This window comes from Anabas testudineus, chromosome 22 (assembly GCF_900324465.2).
Source record: "Anabas testudineus chromosome 22, fAnaTes1.2, whole genome shotgun sequence".
Taxonomy (NCBI): domain Eukaryota; kingdom Metazoa; phylum Chordata; class Actinopteri; order Anabantiformes; family Anabantidae; genus Anabas; species Anabas testudineus.
In genome coordinates, this window is record NC_046630.1 from 14,549,300 (window position 1) to 14,570,808 (window position 21,509).

A 21,509-nucleotide genomic window follows, 5' to 3' on the forward strand; every position below is an offset into this window, starting at 1 on the left:
AAGACAGTGCATTGAAGATCAGTTTGTGCATGATTTTGGAGTCTGCATCAACAACAGATGCCAGGTGTATTTGTGTGTGTGTGTGTGTGTGTGTGTGTGTGTGTGTGTGTGTGTGTGCCGTAAACTCTGTGTGTGTATCTTACTCTTTGTTTATCCCCTTGCTTTGGCAGTAACTGCTACCAGTGAGCGTGCCCAAGCTTCAATTGTAGCGGTGGCCATCACGTTGGCTTTGGTCCTACTGGCAGTAGTTGCTGGATTCCTGCTCAGCGGACGGTAGGACATAAATATACACCTGTCTGAAGAGACAAACGTAGTCAGGATCGTGTGTATCAGATTGTATGCAGGTGTCTGCATATATGTATAAGGACAAATACTACATCTTTATCATACATCCATGACAAAGATATATATGATGGCATGGATATCAGTTTATTAAATACTGTCCTCACTCACAGAAATAATAATAATAATAATAATAATAATAATAATAATAATAATAATAATAATAATAGATAATATCCGTGTTCATTAAAACGTGTTCTACCTTTAAAGTTCTAACTGTCTGCTCAGAATTCGAACCTGAGATTTTATTTTCAGTCCGTGCATAACTGCATGTGCATGTGCAGCTTGGTCAGAGGACGAAGCCTTATCCTCCTCTGACCTATTGCTGACTAACAGAAATTAGAAATGTCAAATCTCATTTCTGACCCAGATATTTCTGTGCTGCTGAGCAGCGTGGTAGGATTAGATTCTGCACATGGCTTGAGGCTAGGCTTTTGTAATGGCTCATGATCACGCGTTGCTTTTTAGTTGATAGCTTTAGGGTTTGATTGCATGCAGGTCCATGGATTCTCCACAAGTCTGATCTTTTACACGTGCACCCATTCAGCAGTCTGGGCTCCATACATTATCCACTACATTAATGTTGTGTTTGCATGCTTCTGAGCTTTTATGACCTTCATTTAACTATTTGTTATAATGAGCACTAACTATTTCCTGATATCATTTTCACACATGCACAACCATACGAAGATGCAAATATACAGTAGGGAGACTATTCAAAGACATGCAAAGCATTGATCCACTTATATTATTCCTTGAACTCTTGAACTTCGTTGTCTTCTTTAACATTTGATATGTTAATTACAGTATAAGTTATATACTTGTCCCTCCTTTTACTGAACCATCATTAAGAGTATGAATTCACAGTGACCTCGCTCTCTGATGGTCTGTCCACCCAACTCTCCAAACAAACATTTCCATTAATAGTCTGATAATAGTCTGTTAATATATGATGTAATGTCTTGCATCCATCTTTCCACAGATTTGCTCATTCATCACAGATATGCATTTTGTTTCTCCTTCATTCACTAAACTCACTCGTCTTCCGTTCCTTTAACTATTTTAGTCATCATAATAATGATTTAGTTCATTATTATTAGATAATGTAATCACAAAAAAGTAGACTTTGTAGACCATTTAAATAATAATAACGTGAATAGACACGCTGGTTGGTGATTTTGGTTTAGCCGAAAATGGACGAGCATCCAGGGTCGCTCTGGTTTCATGTGGGGGAGGAGAAATGGAGCAATGCCAGATTTTCCAGTGGTGAATTTGGGACACACGCATCCCAGCCCCCTCCATCCACTGTATCCCCACCCCCACCTTGCACGACCCTCCAGACTACAAACATACACACATACACACACACGCCCACTCACATGTATACACACGCAGATGCATCAATGCATGTATGGATGTGCTAACACACACACACACACACACACACACACACACACACACAGGAAGTTGGAGGGCTGGCTGGACACTGAGCGTGCTCAAATCCCTTGACTCAACAGATTTGCAAACTAAACGCCCTCGGGCAGACGCACATGTACAAGATGCACATATACCGACTCCCCTCCCCCAGACAATCAAGCTGCTCGTACCAAACCCCTCTAGCCAAACCTTACGGTAGAAAGCTGTGATGGGAAAGACTTGGACATGACCCTTGCGTGTATGTGCTGCTGATGTGTTCATGCTGGATGATTGTGCTGTCTACGTAGAGCCTAAACATATTCTGATATCGTACTTTTACAGATTCCTATGTGTCTCACATATTCTTCCTTTTTTCATTCTTTACCGTGTTGTAGATTTAACCTCAATTAAAAAAAATCAGCATTTTTCACAGAAAGAAAGCACGATTTTATAAATATCTGCAAAAATCAAACACACACAGTATTCAGGCCATTAGTTCAGTATTTTTTCGAAACCCCTTTCGCAGCAGTTACAGCTCTTCTAAATCAGTAATATAATAAAGTGCGAAAATAAGGGGTCTGAATTTTTGAAGCCACTGCGCGTGTGTGTGTGTGTTTGCTTATAGGATCATGTTTAAAAATGATCCTGTTTAATCTGGGTTATCTGTGATTATCTCTGATGATGTCTGTCCAAATATTGACATAAACTGTAGCATCTCTTTCAGCACAAACACACACAGGCATCCACAAGAAATAGAAATTATTAGAGGTTTTGACACTGGCAGCTCTTTTTTTTTTCTTTTTCTAATGACTTGATGAATGATTTATATATTGAGTATGTGTCTAAGCTATTTTGTAGTATCTTTATAGTGATCTCTCTCTCATAGGCGGTGTGGCTACAGCAAAGCAAAGCAGGATCCTGAAGAGGAGAAGATGCACTTCCACAATGGTCACAGTAAGTTAAGACATGCCTAAATGTAACTGCTGTGTGTGTGTGTGTGTGTGTGTGTGTGTGTGTGTGTGTGTGTGTGTGTGTGTGTGTGTGTGTGTGTGTGTGTGTGTGTGTTTGTGGGCAAAGCAAAGTTTCGACTGCGTGTACAGTAGAGGGTTCAAACAGCGGTCATGTCTGTATGAGTTTTGTTCATTCTCATACTGTGGATCAATGCGAGTGTGTGTGCTACCAGCACAGCCGACAACGTTCTGAAGTGAGGGCTATTCTTTGAATGACAAAGATAAGGACCGGGCCCCGTGGTAGCCATGTTGCAAGAGGACACACAAAGCTCTGATGATTTATAGGCCGTGACAGCTCAATATATTAGTCTAAATCTTTGGCACTGTATGTTGCCTTCCATCTGTTTGCATGCAGAGCCAACAACGTCGCCTCATAGTCATAGCATGAATGAAGATAATGTGAAATCAATGGTAATTATTTATTGTGCACAAAAAAGGAATTAGAACTTTCTGTTCTTTGTCCTATTTATGGAAAAAAAATCTTAGAGACAGCTTAGAAAAAAAATATTTGGCATTTTTGTACTGTGAATGCAGGTCTGTCTACATGCTAATATGTTAAATGGCATCTAAATGGTAATGGTATCTTGCTTGTGTCTGTGCAGTTAAGTTCCCAGGGGTGCGAACCTACATTGACCCTCTCACATATGAAGATCCCAATCAGGCAGTGCATGAATTTGCACAGGAGATTGATGTGTCATTCATCTCCATAGAGAGGATCATTGGAGCTGGTGAGTCTACTCGAGGTGTGCATGCCTTAGAGTGAGAGTCTAACAGATACAGTCATTCTTATTCTGAGCATCAGTTCGGAGTCACAGAATTCATTGTTGTTTAGTCTGCACCACTGCTGTGAACCAGTTCAGTCAAGCATGCTTATAAAATCCTCAAATGTCCCATAATAGCTTAATATTCACCAATATTTTCTCAAAACATGGTCAATTTACAGTAATGACTCTAGTGTAATTACTGTATAAGATGTTGTAGTGAAGTAAACCATTTTCTAAACACTCCACAGTGACTCATATTTTCTTCCACCTGTCACATTCATAACTGCACATGAACGTACAGACACAGTTACACACCAATCAATTAATCCAAACACTGTGCTGAAAAACGACAGTTAACACAGCTATAAATGTTGTTTGTGTTCTGCCAACAAACATGCTGATTTACAGCAATTGTTAGCTTCAAAAGCTCCCTGACTGTGCAGTAATGAAATAAGCCATTCAGTAAGATCCCTTGTTTGGTCTCTAGGTGCTTATCTATTGTGATAATGAACGCTGAATATGGAGTTGACCATGCGTTCCCAGTTTTTAATACAGAAATAAAATGCAGTATTGAGCCAGTAAAACAAAAATGTTGAAAAAAATAGAAAATAGTCTATTAAAAAAGAAAGATATGTCTATTAATTAATAGAACAACATCTCTCTAGTAGTATCACAATAAAAAATGAGATCTTGAGGCCACACTCAATCTGTTTCTCTTGATCTTAGGGGAGTTTGGCGAGGTGTGCAGTGGACCACTGAGGCTGCCAGGGAAACGAGAGATACAAGTTGCCATTAAGACCTTGAAAGCAGGCTACACAGAGCAGCAGAGACGTGACTTCCTGTGGGAGGCATCAATAATGGGCCAGTTCAACCATCCCAACATCATCCGTCTGGAGGGCGTGGTTACCAAGAGTGAGTCATAATCATGTCCGTTTCTAATTAGCGCACTGAGTTTTGCTTTTTGCTTGAGATGTTTAGGAATCTTGTGTTGTACTATCATAATTTATACAGCATCCACCAGACTCAGACTATGCTTCATCAATTGGATTTAGATGCACTTTAATATTCTTTTTTTCTGACCTGTATATACCACTGATGCTTGAGATTGAGTAGCAAAACAAAATAAAAAATTGAATTCATATTTTTAAAAAATCCCAAATGGCCAATTTAGCAGAAGACTTGGACTGTGTATTGTGTATAAATCACATTGTATTAGTTTATTGGCATAGTGTGAATAATTGATTCAGTGTTTGACAAGTATTACAAAATGTGTAACTTGGGACTCAATTTGCTTAGTTTTTGTAGTAAAGTGCATTCTTATATTTTGCATCTCAGGCAAGCCGGTGATGATCATCACTGAATACATGGAGAACGGATCCCTCGACACATTCCTTAAGGTAGGACAGTAGGAGGAAAAGGATTCAAAAGACATGAAGGGAGGAGATATTAGCGATGAAGGGGAAAGTATGGAGTAAAGCGATTGGAAATAAAATGTTTGAGCAGTATATGGCTGTACTGAAAAAAATTGAATTTGCTCTTAGAGACATGATCAGTGTTGTGCTGAATTACCTCAGTGGACCAAAGTAAGTGGCAAACAGACAGTTGTGAAGAGCCACTACTTACCGATATGCTAGATTTTGAGGACAATTACCAAGAGGGTGGAAAACAATTTAATCTTCTGGAAAGAAAACTGTGTTTCTCTTGTGTTTTGGTTTTTTTTAGAACTATGGTGTGTGTTTGTCAATGCTATTATTATTCCAATTCAGTAACTTCCCTATAGAAGAAATTAGCAACAGAACAAAGTGATGGGGGAAAAAAAAAGGCAAGTGTTGACTGATATGTTTCAAGGGGAAAGCAAAGTTACTTAGTCTTATATTCAGGGTGGTGTTCCTCAATACATATGATGAAATATTTTGATGAGAAACAAGTAATGCTGGATTATCAAAAGACCAGAGCTGTGATTGCAAAATTGCAAATACAACTTACAAATTTTGAAATGGTCTGAAGCCCAATTAATCACATGAATCACTTTGGCAGAAAATATGAAAGACTTCTGAGCACTCAAGGCTGGACTCATGTCTGCCCAGTCTAGACAATTTCGACTTAGCTGAGTGGAGAATGTGGCCTATAAAAGAAGCAGGATGGCAGATCTCTGAATTAAATGATCCCTCTCCAGAGCAGTTCAGTGTATTCACTGGTTTACAATGGCATGATGTTCAGTTGGCAGACAAGTCGAAATCCTGCATGAAAAAAAAGGGGTAAACTCCTGCAGCAGATGGCTAATGGGGGATTGAAAGAAATAAGGTCATATTATTCAGCACTATAATGGCATCCTGGTGAAGGCATATTTCAGGCAAGACATTACAGAAAGGTGAGGAGAATACGTTGGTGCTTAAGCTTTTACCTGACTGTGATGTTCTCATGCAGAGGGTATTGGATGGGGGAATCTGTGAGACAAAGGACAAAAGAGAGGAAGGAGGGGATATGCTATAGGGCTGCTGACATGACTGCCCTGTGTGCATTGAGGTGTAATCCTGGATGGCAAAGGGGAGGCAGAGGAGCTGGAGCACCTGCACAGAAAACCCTGTGAAGTAATTACATGGATGACTGGTGCACGGAGGACAGTATAAATGACACAGCCATAGGAAAACCAGAGGCCGGCCCGGGCGCTGGATTGAAGTGTCAATGCATGTACCATAAGGCTCATACACATAACTCACATCTTTGGCTCGATATCTCATTTCAAATGTAAGCGGGAGGATCTGCTGTGGATGGATGGAAACAGTAGCGATGGAAGGTCGGATGCTGTGGTTGAAACCACGAGGGGAGAAAGAGTGGTCAGATATGGTGCATGTCTTCCTGTGGACATGTGGAGAAAGGATAAAGGGGTTGGAAAGTTTGATAGTTTTACACTTGGATTGGAAGCAACTGATGCTTAACATTGTCTTCGGATTAAGAAAAATAATAATAATTGTACGCTGTGGACTGGTTTGGTCAGTGCTGTGACTTGAATGAAGTTTTCCAGCCTTTTCAGCTTTTTGGCTCCTGACCAGCATGCAATGGTGATTAGAAACCAGGTTATATTGTTGACAAATAGTTTCTTTTGCCTTAACTTACAGATGAAGCTTTCAGACATCATCTCAATAAAGCAGCTTAATTATAGATTAATTACAACAGAAACAAATATCAATGTGAATGTCTTTATTTTTGTTTGTCCCTTGTTTCCTTTAGAAGAATGATGCTCAGTTCACTGTAATCCAACTGGTTGGGATGCTGCGCGGCATTGCATCTGGCATGAGGTACCGATAGTCCCAACAAACCCGCAGTATTCTGTATTGTGACAAACTCACCGTTGTTTGAGTTCAATCGTTCTCTTTGTGGTGATAAATTCAGGTACCTGTCTGACATGGGCTATGTCCACCGTGATCTAGCAGCTCGTAACATCCTGGTCAACAGCAACCTGGTGTGTAAAGTCTCTGATTTTGGTTTGTCCCGAGTCCTGGAAGATGACCCGGAGGCTGCATATACCACTCGGGTAAGACGGAGCATGCGGTGCTAGATCATTTTCAACATCATGTTGAATGATTTGATTATCATCCCATTCTCTCAGAGCCCAAAGTGATGCATTTATTTATAAACAGAGAAAAGCAGCAATTCCTCACATTAAACTTCAGCTGGCATCTTTGGCAGCTTTACTTCACAAACGTCGATGCCTCATGATTTGTGGCCAATACTCTGCCGAATGAAATAACAAGGTTCGGATTAAGCGGAGTAAGTCTTGCTCGAACCAAATACACACATACATTCTTGTAAGCATATTCACACAGGAGGGAGAGAGAGAGACTGCAACAGCAGGTTTTAAATTGAGCTATGTATCCCAGGCTGAGTGGCTTCCCATCAGCCACGAGACGGGCTGCTTCCTGCAGGAGGAGGGCCAATTAGTACTCGGCTCAGTATCCGCAACAGTCAATTAGCACTGAGTCTTGCTGCCTTAGTGCCAAATATTCTGTCAGTCACCTCTCACTGCCAAGCTACATCTCCTCTCACTCACACTCTGTATTGCTGTCTGGCTCTCCTTCCCTGACAGAGCAGTGAGAAAACCATAATTCACACCCTTCACATAATCAGACCCCGAGATGTCCCGCTGCTATGTTCATCAATACTGCATCAAGCTAATTTCACTACTCATCAGCTGAAAACACATTTTCCTCTGGATCTCAGCAGTCATCCTGTGAACTTCTATCTTTGCAATGAAAGCGCGATAATGAAACCGAGGAAAAAGACATAGAGGAATCTCGGGCCCCCCGACAGTTAGGACAGGGAATTTGTAAAAGAAAGTAAAACTTTGTAACATGAATGTGCTCCTAAATTGCTATTCATTAGTGCAATTGTGGGTAGGACCACATGTGGCAGGAGTGTCTCTGTGCTTGGTTTGTGTAAAAAGCTGTATATCCATATACACTGCAAGGCCATGTACAAGTGATGGTTTTGATTATAGACGTATAAAAACAGCACAACAGATGGAAGGTATTTCAGCCTCTGGAGACATTTTTTAAGGCCTAAGTTCCTGTGAATCCACTGTGGCATTTTTCATCATGTGGTAAATGTTCCTGCATTTTCTCTCAGGGTGGGAAGATTCCTATTCGCTGGACCGCTCCGGAGGCGATCGCATACAGGAAGTTCACCTCAGCCAGCGACGTGTGGAGTTACGGGATTGTCATGTGGGAAGTGATGTCGTACGGCGAGAGGCCGTACTGGGAGATGTCCAATCAAGATGTGAGTTGGATGCGACAATTTATTGCTGTGCGTGCGATGTGTTTATTGTAGCAGTTCCGATTTGACCACAGAGTGGAATCATGGGAGAATTAATGTGAAAAATCAACCACAACCACAAGGTTCATTTGCATGTAGCAGATGCTGTGAACCTTGATTATTTCTCTTTGGCAACTGTTGGGCCGAGGTTAGAGGAACTTAACTGAACCGTGACCTGGATCTTCCTGGAATTTCCCATAACCTGAACTTGTAGGGTAAAACTGATTAGTTCTGGTTAGTTTGCTTCTCCCATGAGATTTCCATCTTTGTTTACAAACCCACACATTTCTTTCACAGTGAGCTTGTTATACTTTCCTTCAGATACATTTTTTGGCAGTTTAGCTTTTATTTATTTAGCTTGACAGTAGAGAGGCAGGCAGCAAACATGGGGAGAAAGAGGGTGTAATATGCAGCAAAGGTCCTCAGATAGACTTGAATCAGAGATGTCGTGGTGAGGTGACATGCTTACTAATGATTAGACTACCAGTGAGCTTGGTATTCAAATGATTAAACTATATCTACATTAAGGTGGGTGCATTCAAAGATGCTATTTTCTTCTCAAAACAACATATCGACACCTTTAACCAATCACAGGTGACAGACCCAGAATGAACTTTAAACCTCAGATCTGACAGATTTAATTCTACCAATAATTCAAAACAAATCTGTATAATCTGCTGCTTTCTCCGTGCTGATATAGCATATAACAACAGGTCACACTCAAATTAACATAACCCGATAGCCCTGAAACGCCCATGGTTAGGAGAATTTCAAAAGGTGTGCGTCAGAAAACTGATGGCGCTACAGTATCTCCGAGCAGTGCTTAATATTAATCTGCCTGTTGTGATGCACTTGGACTTGGAAATCAGTGGCTGTGGAGTTATTTGTCAGTTTGTAGTGTGTGATCTTTACTCTGCAAATACCCCAATGACCCTCATGTGTCTGTTCATCAAAGAGGAAGTAATGAATCAATGAAGCGGAGGGTAGCACCTACATTACAGCGCAGCTTGGACGTGGTTTTAATGGAGAGATGTGTAATCACATCACGTGGTGTCCGGCGCAAACGTAGTATTCAATTCCAACACCACACACACACACACACACACACGCTCACTTCCCACCCACAGACACGCACTCGCAGGCAACATATGCATGTGCAGCCCTCCAGTGACCTCTTCATCCCCCTGCTTCAGAGCCCTCCCTCCTCCTTTTGGTTATTAGGCTGTCTGTCTCAGAGAAGTCTGGAGAAGAGCGGAGAGGAGAGGAGAGGAGGATGAGAGGAGAGGAGAAGGCGTTTGATGTTTAATTGAAAGTGTTATGCTGGATTTTCTCTGATCTGCTCAGCGCGAAAGTGCAGGCTCTCACACTATTTCTCTAAGCTTTCTCCTCCTGTGTCCCATTTCTCTTCCTTTCCCTCGCACTTCCTCTCATTCTCTTTTCTTGTCTCTCAAAAACAATGCAACCTCTGTCTGGATTCTTCACCTCTTGTCCGTGTTCTCAGTCTTTCTCCCACCTCGGCCTCTCTTGTTCTTCCCCTGATCGTTCCTCCCTGCCCAGTCAGCTGTGTGCGGTGCTTCTCCCTCTCAGCGTGCAGCGATGATTTTGATGCTGCGCTTCTTTCTTGCAATTTGGCATGTGTGCTTTTATGCATGCATGTGTATTGGAGTGCTGTCACATGTGTCTTTTTATGTGAGTTTGACACAAGGAAAGACTGTCATGAACTCAACAAATCAAATCCCTGCAGTGTCTCACGCTGGCAGAACTAGGCTGAAAACTCCAGTCTGCTTTCTACTGTAGGCTCCAACAGAGAGAAGCAAGCTTTATTTATTATTCATCCAACTCAATTTCCCCCCAACAAAACATTTCTGTTATTCGCTTTACTTGCAGACATGATTAACTATGCAACATATGTGATAAACAATATCACATGTTACTGTGTTGATCCTTTTTTAGAGGATTTATTTTTGCGTGTAGGGTCAGATAGAGAATCAGGAACATTATATAAGTATGAGGATATAGGATATTGCTTGGGAGAACTGAAATTGTAACACCGGTGTGCTGAAGTGTGTTGTGGTCCTGCTGTGGAAAAGTTATTACATGTTCAGGTGTCTTGGGTATGTGTCCTCGCCATAACCTGGAAACCAATCAGACACGCCATCTCTGTTTCTTTACCCATCATTTGTCAAATCACACACAGTATTTTATATTGGCCCTATTTAAATACACAGATTATTTGCTTTACACATTAAAGGGCGACTTCACCCATTTTCAACTAGTTTGCGGAGTGCACATACAGCATATGATGGTGATGATGGTTTTAACCACTGATAATTGACATCACTTTATATTTCTCTGGGTTGTGTTTTCTGTGTTTCATTACTACTACAGGTAATAAAAGCCGTAGAGGAGAGCTACAGGTTGCCAGGTCCAATGGACTGCCCAGAGGCTCTGTACCACCTAATGATGGACTGCTGGCAGCGAGAACGCAGCAACCGCCCCAAGTTTGATGAGATTGTCTGTCTATTAGACAAATTCATTCGCAACCCAAGCTCTTTAAAAAAACTGGTCAACTCCTCACACAGGTAGGCCCTCACACTGGATATGTGGCTGTCCTAATACAATATTTATGTAGAATCAGCAGTTTTTATTTTGAGGAAAAATCCACTTTTTACACACATTTTCCACAGTCTTCCAAATGCATTGTCTTTTAATTGACCCTATTATACTTTAAGTGAATTAAACCCAGCGCTGGCAGCTAATGGATTCATCATTGGCCATATGAAATGTAATACATCGGTCTCTATTGAAGCCACATAATTAAATCAGGATGGACATGGTCTCTGACTGCTGCATGTCAGCAAAGAAAAGCAGAGAGCTTGATTTTCTTAAAATGATGTATAATCGTGTTCAGTGGGATGTCCTTTGATTATTGGAACATTTGAACATTCAATTAGTGTTTCCCAACTATGAATGCATTGCATTAGTGTATAATGGCATGAAATGGCTGTAAGTGCTCTCAACCAGACATTTAGACACCCTCTTTCCCTTTCTTAGCAGAGATAATGAAATGATGTGAGATCTTTTGTTCTCTCATTTCCACCTACACACACACACACACACACACACCAACACACCAACACACACATGGGAATACACTTAATAAATCAATTCCATATCTAACAGCCCATGCAGAAATATATGACAGTTAGTCAGATTAAAGGAACACCAACAGGGCCAGTCCTTGTTCCACATGACACTCCAATTCTAGCTGTAGCGTGGAGAATATTGTTAGCTTGCATGAACGTTTCAGTTTGATAGCATGGAGAGCGCTATTTGTTAGTGTGAAGAGTGAGCTGCATGACAAAGAGTTTCGAGTGGGCAGCCTTTTCAGCTTTGTGTGATGGTGCATAACTAGCATTATGCGGCCTCGCTGTAGCTCAGCAGTAGGCATCAAAATGTAGGGAATCTTGTTCCTTTACATTTATGATAATGATGTGAAACAGACCCAGAGGCAATAACTTACTTTAATCTACTAAGAATGCCTTTTTTGCTGTATCTAATTCTGTAATTTGACTGTTTCTTTTACTTTTTCTACATCTGTGTACTAGGGTTTCCAATCTGTTAGTGGAGCATGCAAGCATAGATGGAGACTGCAGCACTCGGAGCCAGACGGTGGGAGAGTGGCTTGACTCCATCAAGATGGGCCGTTACACTGAACTGTTCATGGAAGGAGGTTACTCTTCACTGGAAACAGTGGCTCAGATGACATCAGAGTAAGGCTACTCGAGTGTATAAAAGCAACTAAAACTGTCAGGACATCTAGCCATGCAGATAGCTTTGGTTTTATTTCTTCAGATTGTGAAATATTTGTTTATTTTATAATTTAGATTTCCGCAGCCATCCAAGGCAAGCGTGCGTGAAGCTTACAGCAGTGCAAAAACAAATACTGGTCGACTGGAGAATATCTGGAATTTAAAATTGGGTCTTAATATCCTATACATCCTATAAAAGACAAGTATAAAACAATACAAGGTCTTAGGCACTAGGATGCTGTCTTTAGATCCGTCTGTCCAACTGAACACACCAAGTTCTGTTACAGAGGCTCTAGAGAGTTAAACTAAACCACCTTACAATACTACTACTACTACTACTACTACTACTGCTATAATATTGTACAATATCACTTGCACCACGCATTGATTTGTGTTCTCTGGCTGCTTGACCAATACGAGCCTGTCCTTTGTGTGCTGTTTTTCAGAGATTTGCGGAGAGTAGGGGTGAACCTGGCGGGACATCAGAAAAAAATCATCACTAGCATTCAGGAGATGAGAGTTCATATGAACAGCACCAGCTCTACTGTAAAAATCTGACGCATATGTACAGGCACACGTGCACACACAGAAACACACACACGCATATATTCACACACACACAATATATGGACCTAGTATGTGATGAAAAGACTCAATTTGCTGTTGGACCTAGAGCGGCTTAGCACTTTTAACGGACAAGGAAACCCAGTATTTATGGATCTAAACTGGAGGATCGACGTTTTCTTTTTTTTTTTTCGTGGTTTTTGCGTGTGGAGTTTGCTTGTGGTGTCACTGGGGATATGTGACATCGCAGCGCTACAACCAAACTGAAGTGCTACTATTACATCAAAGGAAGAAGATTGTGAGACGACTATCTGAACTGAACTTGAATACATTCAGCTCCAGTGAAGAAGATTTCATTTTAATTATTCAATTTGTGTGATTCTTGGGGATTCTGATGTCTCCGTGCACTGTTTGGCTTCTCTCAAATCAGACATGAAACACTGACTGCAGATATGGCTCAGAGTAAACAGCACTTTTTTTGGCTATAACACTAATGTTGGAGTTTCATGCAGCAGGCTAATACTTCTTTTTCCCGGCCTGTCTCAGGTGATCTGAATAATAATGGCTTTTTCTATGTCAATTTTTGTGTGGAAGTACAGTTCCGTCATCAGGAGACAACAAATTGAAGACAATTCTCAGGCAGGATAAACCCAATAGTAATGGAGCAAAATTAGTAGATCCAATCTTTGCTTTGCCAACTCATATTCAGCATCTTATACTGCTAATCTTCCAAATCAATGCAAGACTAGATTACATAATGCCATGGTCGTTGTTTTAATGTGGCTGAAATCTCAAATTGGGTCTTAATGAGCCTATAACGTAGATTATGAAGTGATACAATGTATAAGGCACTAGGATGCTCTCTCTACATCTGTTTGTCTAGCTGAATGTATCTCACTACACAGCACACAATGCTCAGTTACAGCATCAAACTGGAATGGTTTGATATGTCAGTTCTGTCAAATAAGCAAAGATTGTGGCAACGGTGCCATTCTCATCCTTAAAATCCAGCTACTGAATGAAGCTGCAGATTGTATCAGACATTCATCTTGTTTTTGCTCTGAAAGAACTGTACTTCAGTAAGATCTTGTCTGGTTCTTACAGAACTCATTCAGAAAATTGCCTCATATACTGGAAACTTAACACAATGGAGCTTTCACTCTGATTCGGGGGGAACCTTTCTGCTGGCTATAGTGACATCAGTCACACAGCTTGACTGAGAGCAGTGTCTACTAAGACAACTGGAACCTCTGCTCAGACACCAACTACATCCACCAACAGTTTTCTGGTTAACTTTTATTCACACTGAAACTTCATCCAGGTTCTAACAGCAACTTTAGACACTCATATTGACCAGTGACACAGGCTCTAATGGTAATGTTAGTTTTTGTGCAAAGACATTTCTAGCAGGGTTCAGAGGAACATTAATGGAAATCCGTGGATAAAGTTCAGTCAAGCCTGGCGGGGAACTCATTCATGTAATGGAACTGCTACTTAGATTCTCATGGAAAGAATCATATGGGTTCTAGTGGGAGTGTTTACCAGTATTCTAATGGAACCTTCACTCAGTTTTGAATGGAACCTCTACTAGAAGTCCATTGCAGCCTTCACTCAGTAGTGCACTCTGATCTTCATGGAGCCTTCACATAAAACCAACAACCTTCAGGTACCGCAGAAAACCCTCAGCAATCTGTTCAGTTCACCATGCCTCTGAGTCTCTCTCCACCATGTCTGCCACGCTACAATAAACCTCACTCTGACTGATGAGAAGAAGGAGGTAATATAGATCAACTTGATAATCATTTATTATTTATTTATACTTGCTTAAAAAAAATAAGAGACTGTTTGTGTTTCATCATTTACTCTCTCGGACTACTGAGCAGCTCTGCCTACATGTCTTTCATGTATATAATGTATTATATATTTAAAGCAGGGAGCATTGTTTTTCTGTCTGGCATCACCTGGACAAGTTGATATTGATCAAGCATCTCAGAGTAGTACACATTAGTAAATAGTGGGAAAAAAAACATTCTAAATCAGCTTTCCTGCTAATGGCCCTGGTCAGGTGGGGGCTACCAGCACATCTGTCTCCAGCTAAGACGGTCCAGATAGGTATGCAGAGTGATCAGATATTCATGTTATGTTGCTGGTGATTGTGTTTAATTTTGAGTTTTGGTGCAAAACCTTTAAATATTTCGAATTGCCCTCAGTGAGACAGCAATAAATACTCTGTCTCTCAGCAGAAGAGAGGTATGCACAGGGATTGACATGTGAGCATATGCTGTATGGTATGATTTAAAGGTATAAGCTGGTGTCAGTGATCCAGCCCTCAATTTATTTCTCTTTATTATGGTATGCTATACATTGCTACTGTGTTCAACTAAAGCAGGAACTGTGTTCTGACAATATATATCCTCTTTGCAGATGACATGCTAATATTTTTCTTGGTTATACAGAGAATACTTCTAGTGCTGTGACATAAAAGTAGAGATGAGATGAGATTGTAAAGCTAGTTTTATAAGAGGTGGCATCACCTGACTGTATGAAAAGCAAAGAGAAGCACACGAGAAGAATGTAAGGTTTTAAATGGTTATTTCACTTTGTAGAGATCATGTTTGTCTTTAAACACATACTCTAGTGCAAGAGCAGGAGGAGTTGACTTAAAAAGGTGTCATCGGTGGCACTGTAGAAAGCCACTTTACTATTGGCACTCCTTAATGTCAAGATCAAGATCATAAATGAACTTTATCAGAAAAGACAAGTGAGGAATGGTCACATGTTATATTCCGAATGAGTATTTGTTTTTAAAGTCAAAATGTTCTATCAGAGTGAACGTTTGCTTGGCAGCTAAACATCTGCAAAGTCCCTTTAGTCTGCATTTATCTTTGGAGATTTAGCTCTAGCTGATACAGTACATTAATATAGTATATTGCAGTTTTAGTGCTGGAGAAAAGTGGCAATTTTGCACCATTAGGTCTGTGGTTTTATTCCCCTTTTTAAACCACAGTGCCCCCTTTTATTTAAGCTGTTCTATTTTATTTGTCTTTAGAAATGCATCCAGTGTTTTAGCAGTAAAATGTAAATATGTAGACTATTGTGACTGTGCAGATGTTTAATTTAGAGGGGGAGTGCATCAACAAGATGATGCACTTTTTATAATAGACAATATAAGGCATGTACTAGTGCTGGCTACCACTCAGCATGTGAAGCAAGTAAAGTTTCCCCAGTCATGTAACGTTTTGGTCCCATCCAAATGTTATCGGCTTTTTCAACAACCCATGTTAGCTTAATTTTCAACTATAATTTATAACTATGCCAGTGGCATGAACAATTGGTGAACAGCACACCCTTATAAGTGCCTCTCATATTTTAGCACCATTATTTCCTCCCCCATCAAAATGCTATGCCCTCGTGCCCCAATTTTTACAGCGTATTTACTTTTTTGCCAACAGTATCTATAGGCAATAAGAAGAATGTCAGACAATGTGTATGTTGGAACTAATTTAATTTGCACTTTATGAGAAATCCATCGCCCTATTGTTTGACTAAAACGTGTATAGGTGACTGACCTTTTACTGTCAAAGTTTTTCTTAACAATTAACTACATAATAGTTATTAATACAGTAATTACTATAATGTGTTTACTGTGTTTACTAATACTGATGATATCACTTCATATTCTCAATGCTTCGCATGGAGTAAAATCTGACAGTTAATACAATTGATGGTGTAGAGTAGGGCTGGGCGATAAAAGGATAGTCATAAGTATCGCAAAATAACTTTTCATCGATATAACTTTTAGACTGATCCGTATAACTCCGATAGAACCCAGTCCATCCATGTTGTGACATGAAAAGCCAAGTCAACTTAGGTTGATGCAGGTGTTAATGTTTTGGCTCCTGCAGGCGTGCACAGCAGTGCATCAAGAGCAGGAGTGAGATAAGAGTGAGGGGGAGACAGCCCAAGGCTCAAAAATTATTAATTTAAGAAAATCATGATTTAAAATTATCATGATGTATATATTTTTTTCATATCGCCCAGCCCAAGTGTAGAGCATCGTTTTTTTTTTTTTATGTATGGCACAATAATACACCTTAAGAACATAAGCACAGGGTTTGACAGAAATCTTTAATGACTGCGAGCAGATGATATAATGGCACTAAACCTTGATGTCAACAAACTTTGGCAAGCCTTTTTTCTTTTTCTTTTTTAGCTCTGTTTGTGGCATTTGAGCATTATTACTGCTAAGTACAAAAGTGTTAAGTTCCCCTAATTGTATTGTATTAATTTGTTGTCATTGCAAACAACAATAACAGTTTAGTTGATAGATGCTTCTGCAGAAGTATCTTAATTAATTTAAATTAATTCTCAGCACTTTTGCCATGGCATGATTTTATCCTCGCCATCTCTTATTAAGCAATTCTCATTTTGCAGGAAAAAAAACAAAAACAAAAACAAAACAAAAAAACAAAAGCACAGCAAACCAGCAAAGAATTATTAATGTGTTGTTATTCTACAGCAACTGTTAGCTGGAACTCTCTCATCAACCTTTCAGTGAAGTGTTTATGCAGGAGCCAACTTTGTAGTGTAAAAATTAAATAGCATAACACATTTGGTGTCACATCTGAACCAACAACTTTCTAGCTTGAAATGGAGCGAAGGGTAATCAGATTTATTTACACATCAATTTACACATACATTTCCGCAACAAGTTCTTGTATTTGTACACATTGGGATTTGTTGGAATTGGCTGTTTGACTGCAAAATGTACTGAAGCAATACCTGACACATGATATTAATAGCAAAAAAAATAATAATTTGCATATTTAAATGCATGGGACAATAAAAGGCTGCACTGACTGAGTGATTATAAGAAACAGATTCATCTTTCTGGACCTGTTATGTACACCTTAATATTAAGCAGAGAAGTGGGCAGGGTTATATCTAGGGCTATGGTTCTGGTTGTGAAAATCCTAATGATGTCCTCAGACAACAGTATTTTTGGCTGTTTAATCATGTTAAATACTTAGTTTTCTCGATTGCCAGGATGTTTGGAATAAGCTTTAACTTATTTCATATTTCTGGCCATCATATTTGTCAACTTGCGGTGGGAATGATTCTATTACTCACATCCTGACCCACTTCATTACTGTCCAGTTTACTTCTCAGGAAGTGGAAAACAGGTACATTCATGGGGTCATCACACATTCGGTCTTAGGGGAAAATGTGCAGTTTTCACACAGTGTCAACATACAGAAGCAGGTGTGTGGTTGTTGGGTTTTCCCCAGGTTCAAGACAATATTCATGTTATCAGTAACTCACACATTAAGGTTTTAAAAAACTAAATAACTGTTTTGTGATTCATTGAAAGCACAGTAAAATAAACTTAGCTATCGATGTGCTATTGGTTTGTCTTTGAGACTGTCATGTATTATGTTTGTGTTGATGTTTTTGTAGTGTGTTATGAAATTCTATATTTTTGCAATAAAAACAATTTTAAAAAATGAACTCTTGGCCTAATTTTCATTATTTACTAACTGTCGGGATGCGTGACCAAACATGGTCTCTGTGCTTTGTTTGGTGCTGATCGCCTGTTACCTTCATTTTGTGTGTCAGAAATGTCATAAAAATGAGCACCACTACGTTTTTTATTAATATTATTATTATTATTATTATTATTATTATTATTATTATTATTATTATTATTATTGTTGTTGTTATTATTATTATTATTATTATTATTATTATTATTTTAGCAAGTAAGAACCAAGCATTTTGCAGCTGGTGTAGCTTGTTCCTGTAACATTACTGTTATTCAACTCCAGCAGTAAACAGACCAGACTACAGGCTGTGAATGTTCTAATAAAACACGTTGTTAGGATTTGTGATCTGTGTTTGTCTGTGTTTATATCCCTTGTTGGTTTCTACGTAGTGAGCTATTTTAGTCATGCAATGTAACTGCTAAAAGATGTTTCCAGCAATGCAATTAGGCACGGTTTATTGATTGACATGCCAATTGTAAGGGTAATGAAGGAGCTAGTTAGCAGCTTTTTCTCTTTGTCTAGATGGAGACTTGAATGAGGGATGGAAGAAAAGATGGAGACAGGTAGATAAATGAATGTCGAGACAGCTTTTGACCTCGCAAGAATATCAAATAGTGCCCAAGTAAAGACAGTCACACCAGATAACACTGTTCCACATTGTACTGCACTATTTGGCAAGACTTGTTGTCGGTGATGCATTGCTGCTGGCAATAGAACCTAGTAGAATACAGTTCATTGCTGGGTTATAGTGATAATGAACTGAGAGGTTCTGTAAAAATGCTTGATGTTTTAAAACCTGATGATGCAAGCCCTGGCAATGGTGTGTCTGGCAGATGCAGTGGAATTAGCTGCTGATGTCAGCAGCTCATGTTATTGTGTGATCCCATTCATACAAAAGAGCAAATAATGTGAAAGCCTTGCTGACAAATGCATTATCATTGCATACAGACCTAGGATATCTGATTTTATTTACAAAATCATGCATAGAATATGGGGAACGGACAGAACAGAGGAATTCATTGCTGAATCCCTGTGACAGTTATTACAATAGAAGATGATTTGCTTAATCTCCTTTGCAGTACATTTAAGATAATCCCTAAGTTACACATCTTTTCATGCTTTTGCAATAACCTTGAATTGTGCATGAAGGTGACACCCGGTTCTTACGTTTGCCACAGTAGTTTATATGTAAATATCAGCGCCAAATGGGTGTGTGTGTGTATTATGATGTCAAATCAGTCATAGCTGATCTCTGGGGGAATCCACAGCCTCCATGGCTCAAGGTGATTATAACGCTCACATACTCATAAAGTGTGTGAAGGTGAAATTAGCCATCACACCATCAGTGTGGCTATTACCAAAACCTCTGCATCAGCGGCTTGCACAGAGGTGCTGCAGGATGTGTGTGTGTGTTGCTATTGCACTGGGGCCATATTCCCACTGGTGCTGACTGGGATTGTTCTTAGATAGACAGACAGGTTTCTGGCTTTGGGCTACCCCTGATGTCTCTCTGTACACATCCATGTCTTCATATACCTTCCTGTTTGCTTGTCTCCCTTTGTTTCAGCTGGCGTCATCTGCCTGATTGTTACATGTCGGTACATCACCATACTGTATGTGCATGACGTTCAGTTTGTAGTTTTTCCATCTGGTTTTCTGTTTGACATTACGTCTTTGTCCCAGTCTGCTGCTCTTTACTGTGTCGCTGTCTATTAAACCGTCAGGTATCCCAGGGCACAATAAAGTAATTTTCTCTTGAATGGATGTCAGTGGTCGAGCCGTCCCGAGGGTCATTTGAAAATCATTGCAAAAGTGCCTCTTTAATCATTATGAATGACTTTCAGGAGAACCTTCAGCTGTCAGTTTGGGTGGGATTGTGTGCATGTCTGTGTCTTTTTTTGTTGTTTGTTTTGTTGTGTGTAGGGTGTCTGTGATTCCCTGCCTATACTGTATATGCATCTACATTTAATTTTGTGCAGTTTATTTGTCTAAATAAGAAAGAAAGTGGTGCTGGTACTGGTGCAGATTATCTAAATAGCAGTTGTTCAAATTTGACCTAGCCTTTTTAAAATGCTGAAACTTGCAGGCAAATTGCAAGCTTCATGGACTTCACCACGCACTTTCATTGTTTGTTTCACCTTCAGAGTTGTAATAATAATAGCTTGCAAGTGCTTAATATACTTGCATGGGATTTTCATAAATTTTCAGTAGAGAGGGTTGGCTGTGAAATGGCCAATTAGAGCAGATAACTTTAATCAAAATCTCAACACAATATGTGTAAAATGTGTTCTTTTCCCGTCTAAATAACCCTAAAAAACTCTAAATATTGGGACATAGTTATTTCTCGTAAACTTGAAATCCCAGCATTGTTAAGACAGCGTTTACATAGTATGCTCACTGAAGCAAATAATCAGTAAAATGAGAAAATACAGTGAGTGTATGTGAACAGTCAACTTGCTACTATCTAAAAGCATTGAAAAAGACATTTTAGGAAATTAGCATGTCAACGATCTAAATTCAATGTTCCACTTACAAAATTCAATTACAAAACACCAATTTCTCATATTCTCCTGGAATCATGTTTTGCTTATGTCTATTTCCCTGCTTCCTAGTTGCAAAATGTATTTTTTTAAATCCCTGTTCATGCAAATGCGAACCCAAGGTGTGTATGGATTGATAAAGCGGCTCCCTCTCCATGTAGCGGCCACCTGCAACACCCATTAAACCGTTACTGGAAGTCTGACCCAGACGAAATAAGCTGTTGCTAAATAACCTTATCCATTCTGCTAGTGATCCAAGAAGGCTGCCATGAGAGGGCTGTATGATGTCAAGTGGCTGGGAAGGACATGCATTTACACACAGACACACACATACACACACACACACACACACACACACCACAAACCTTGCCAGCAGTAGCAGTCTGGCAGGTCTTTGTGTAGCGCCGTAGATAACTCAACACACACTGCTCTCTCTCTCTCTCGTTTGCTCTCTCGTGCCTACAGCATCTGTCTCCTTCAGACAGCCAGAAGGGTGTATTTGTCACTTGCCCAGATGTTTTTCCAAGGTCCTTTATGCGAAACAGTCAATCATAAGAGCAGGAATGTCCCTAATGTGAAGTCCCTTTGGTGCAGTGACTCTGTGTGGGGCGTGTGTGTGTGTGTGTGTGTTGAGCTTTGTGTATCCATGCATGTGTGTGTGGAAGGTCAGTCAAGGTGAGCTGAATGTGCAGTTAAATTGAGACAC

The 21,509-nt window shown here is 39.9% G+C and overlaps 1 protein-coding gene across 1 annotated transcript in view; it reads left to right on the forward strand.

Moving 5' to 3' along the window:
* LOC113148657 (ephrin type-A receptor 5) overlaps positions 1 to 13,861 on the forward strand; it is a 45,993-nt gene extending 32,132 nt beyond the window's left edge. Inside the window, 11 exon segments of the mRNA XM_033325851.1 lie at positions 171 to 273; positions 2,645 to 2,712; positions 3,371 to 3,496; positions 4,259 to 4,444; positions 4,868 to 4,929; positions 6,764 to 6,831; positions 6,926 to 7,067; positions 8,159 to 8,308; positions 10,733 to 10,926; positions 11,953 to 12,117; positions 12,603 to 13,861. Coding sequence (XP_033181742.1) covers positions 171 to 273; positions 2,645 to 2,712; positions 3,371 to 3,496; positions 4,259 to 4,444; positions 4,868 to 4,929; positions 6,764 to 6,831; positions 6,926 to 7,067; positions 8,159 to 8,308; positions 10,733 to 10,926; positions 11,953 to 12,117; positions 12,603 to 12,714 — 1,376 coding nt within the window. The 3' untranslated portion in view covers positions 12,715 to 13,861.
* Positions 13,862 to 21,509: the final 7,648 nt, after the last annotated feature.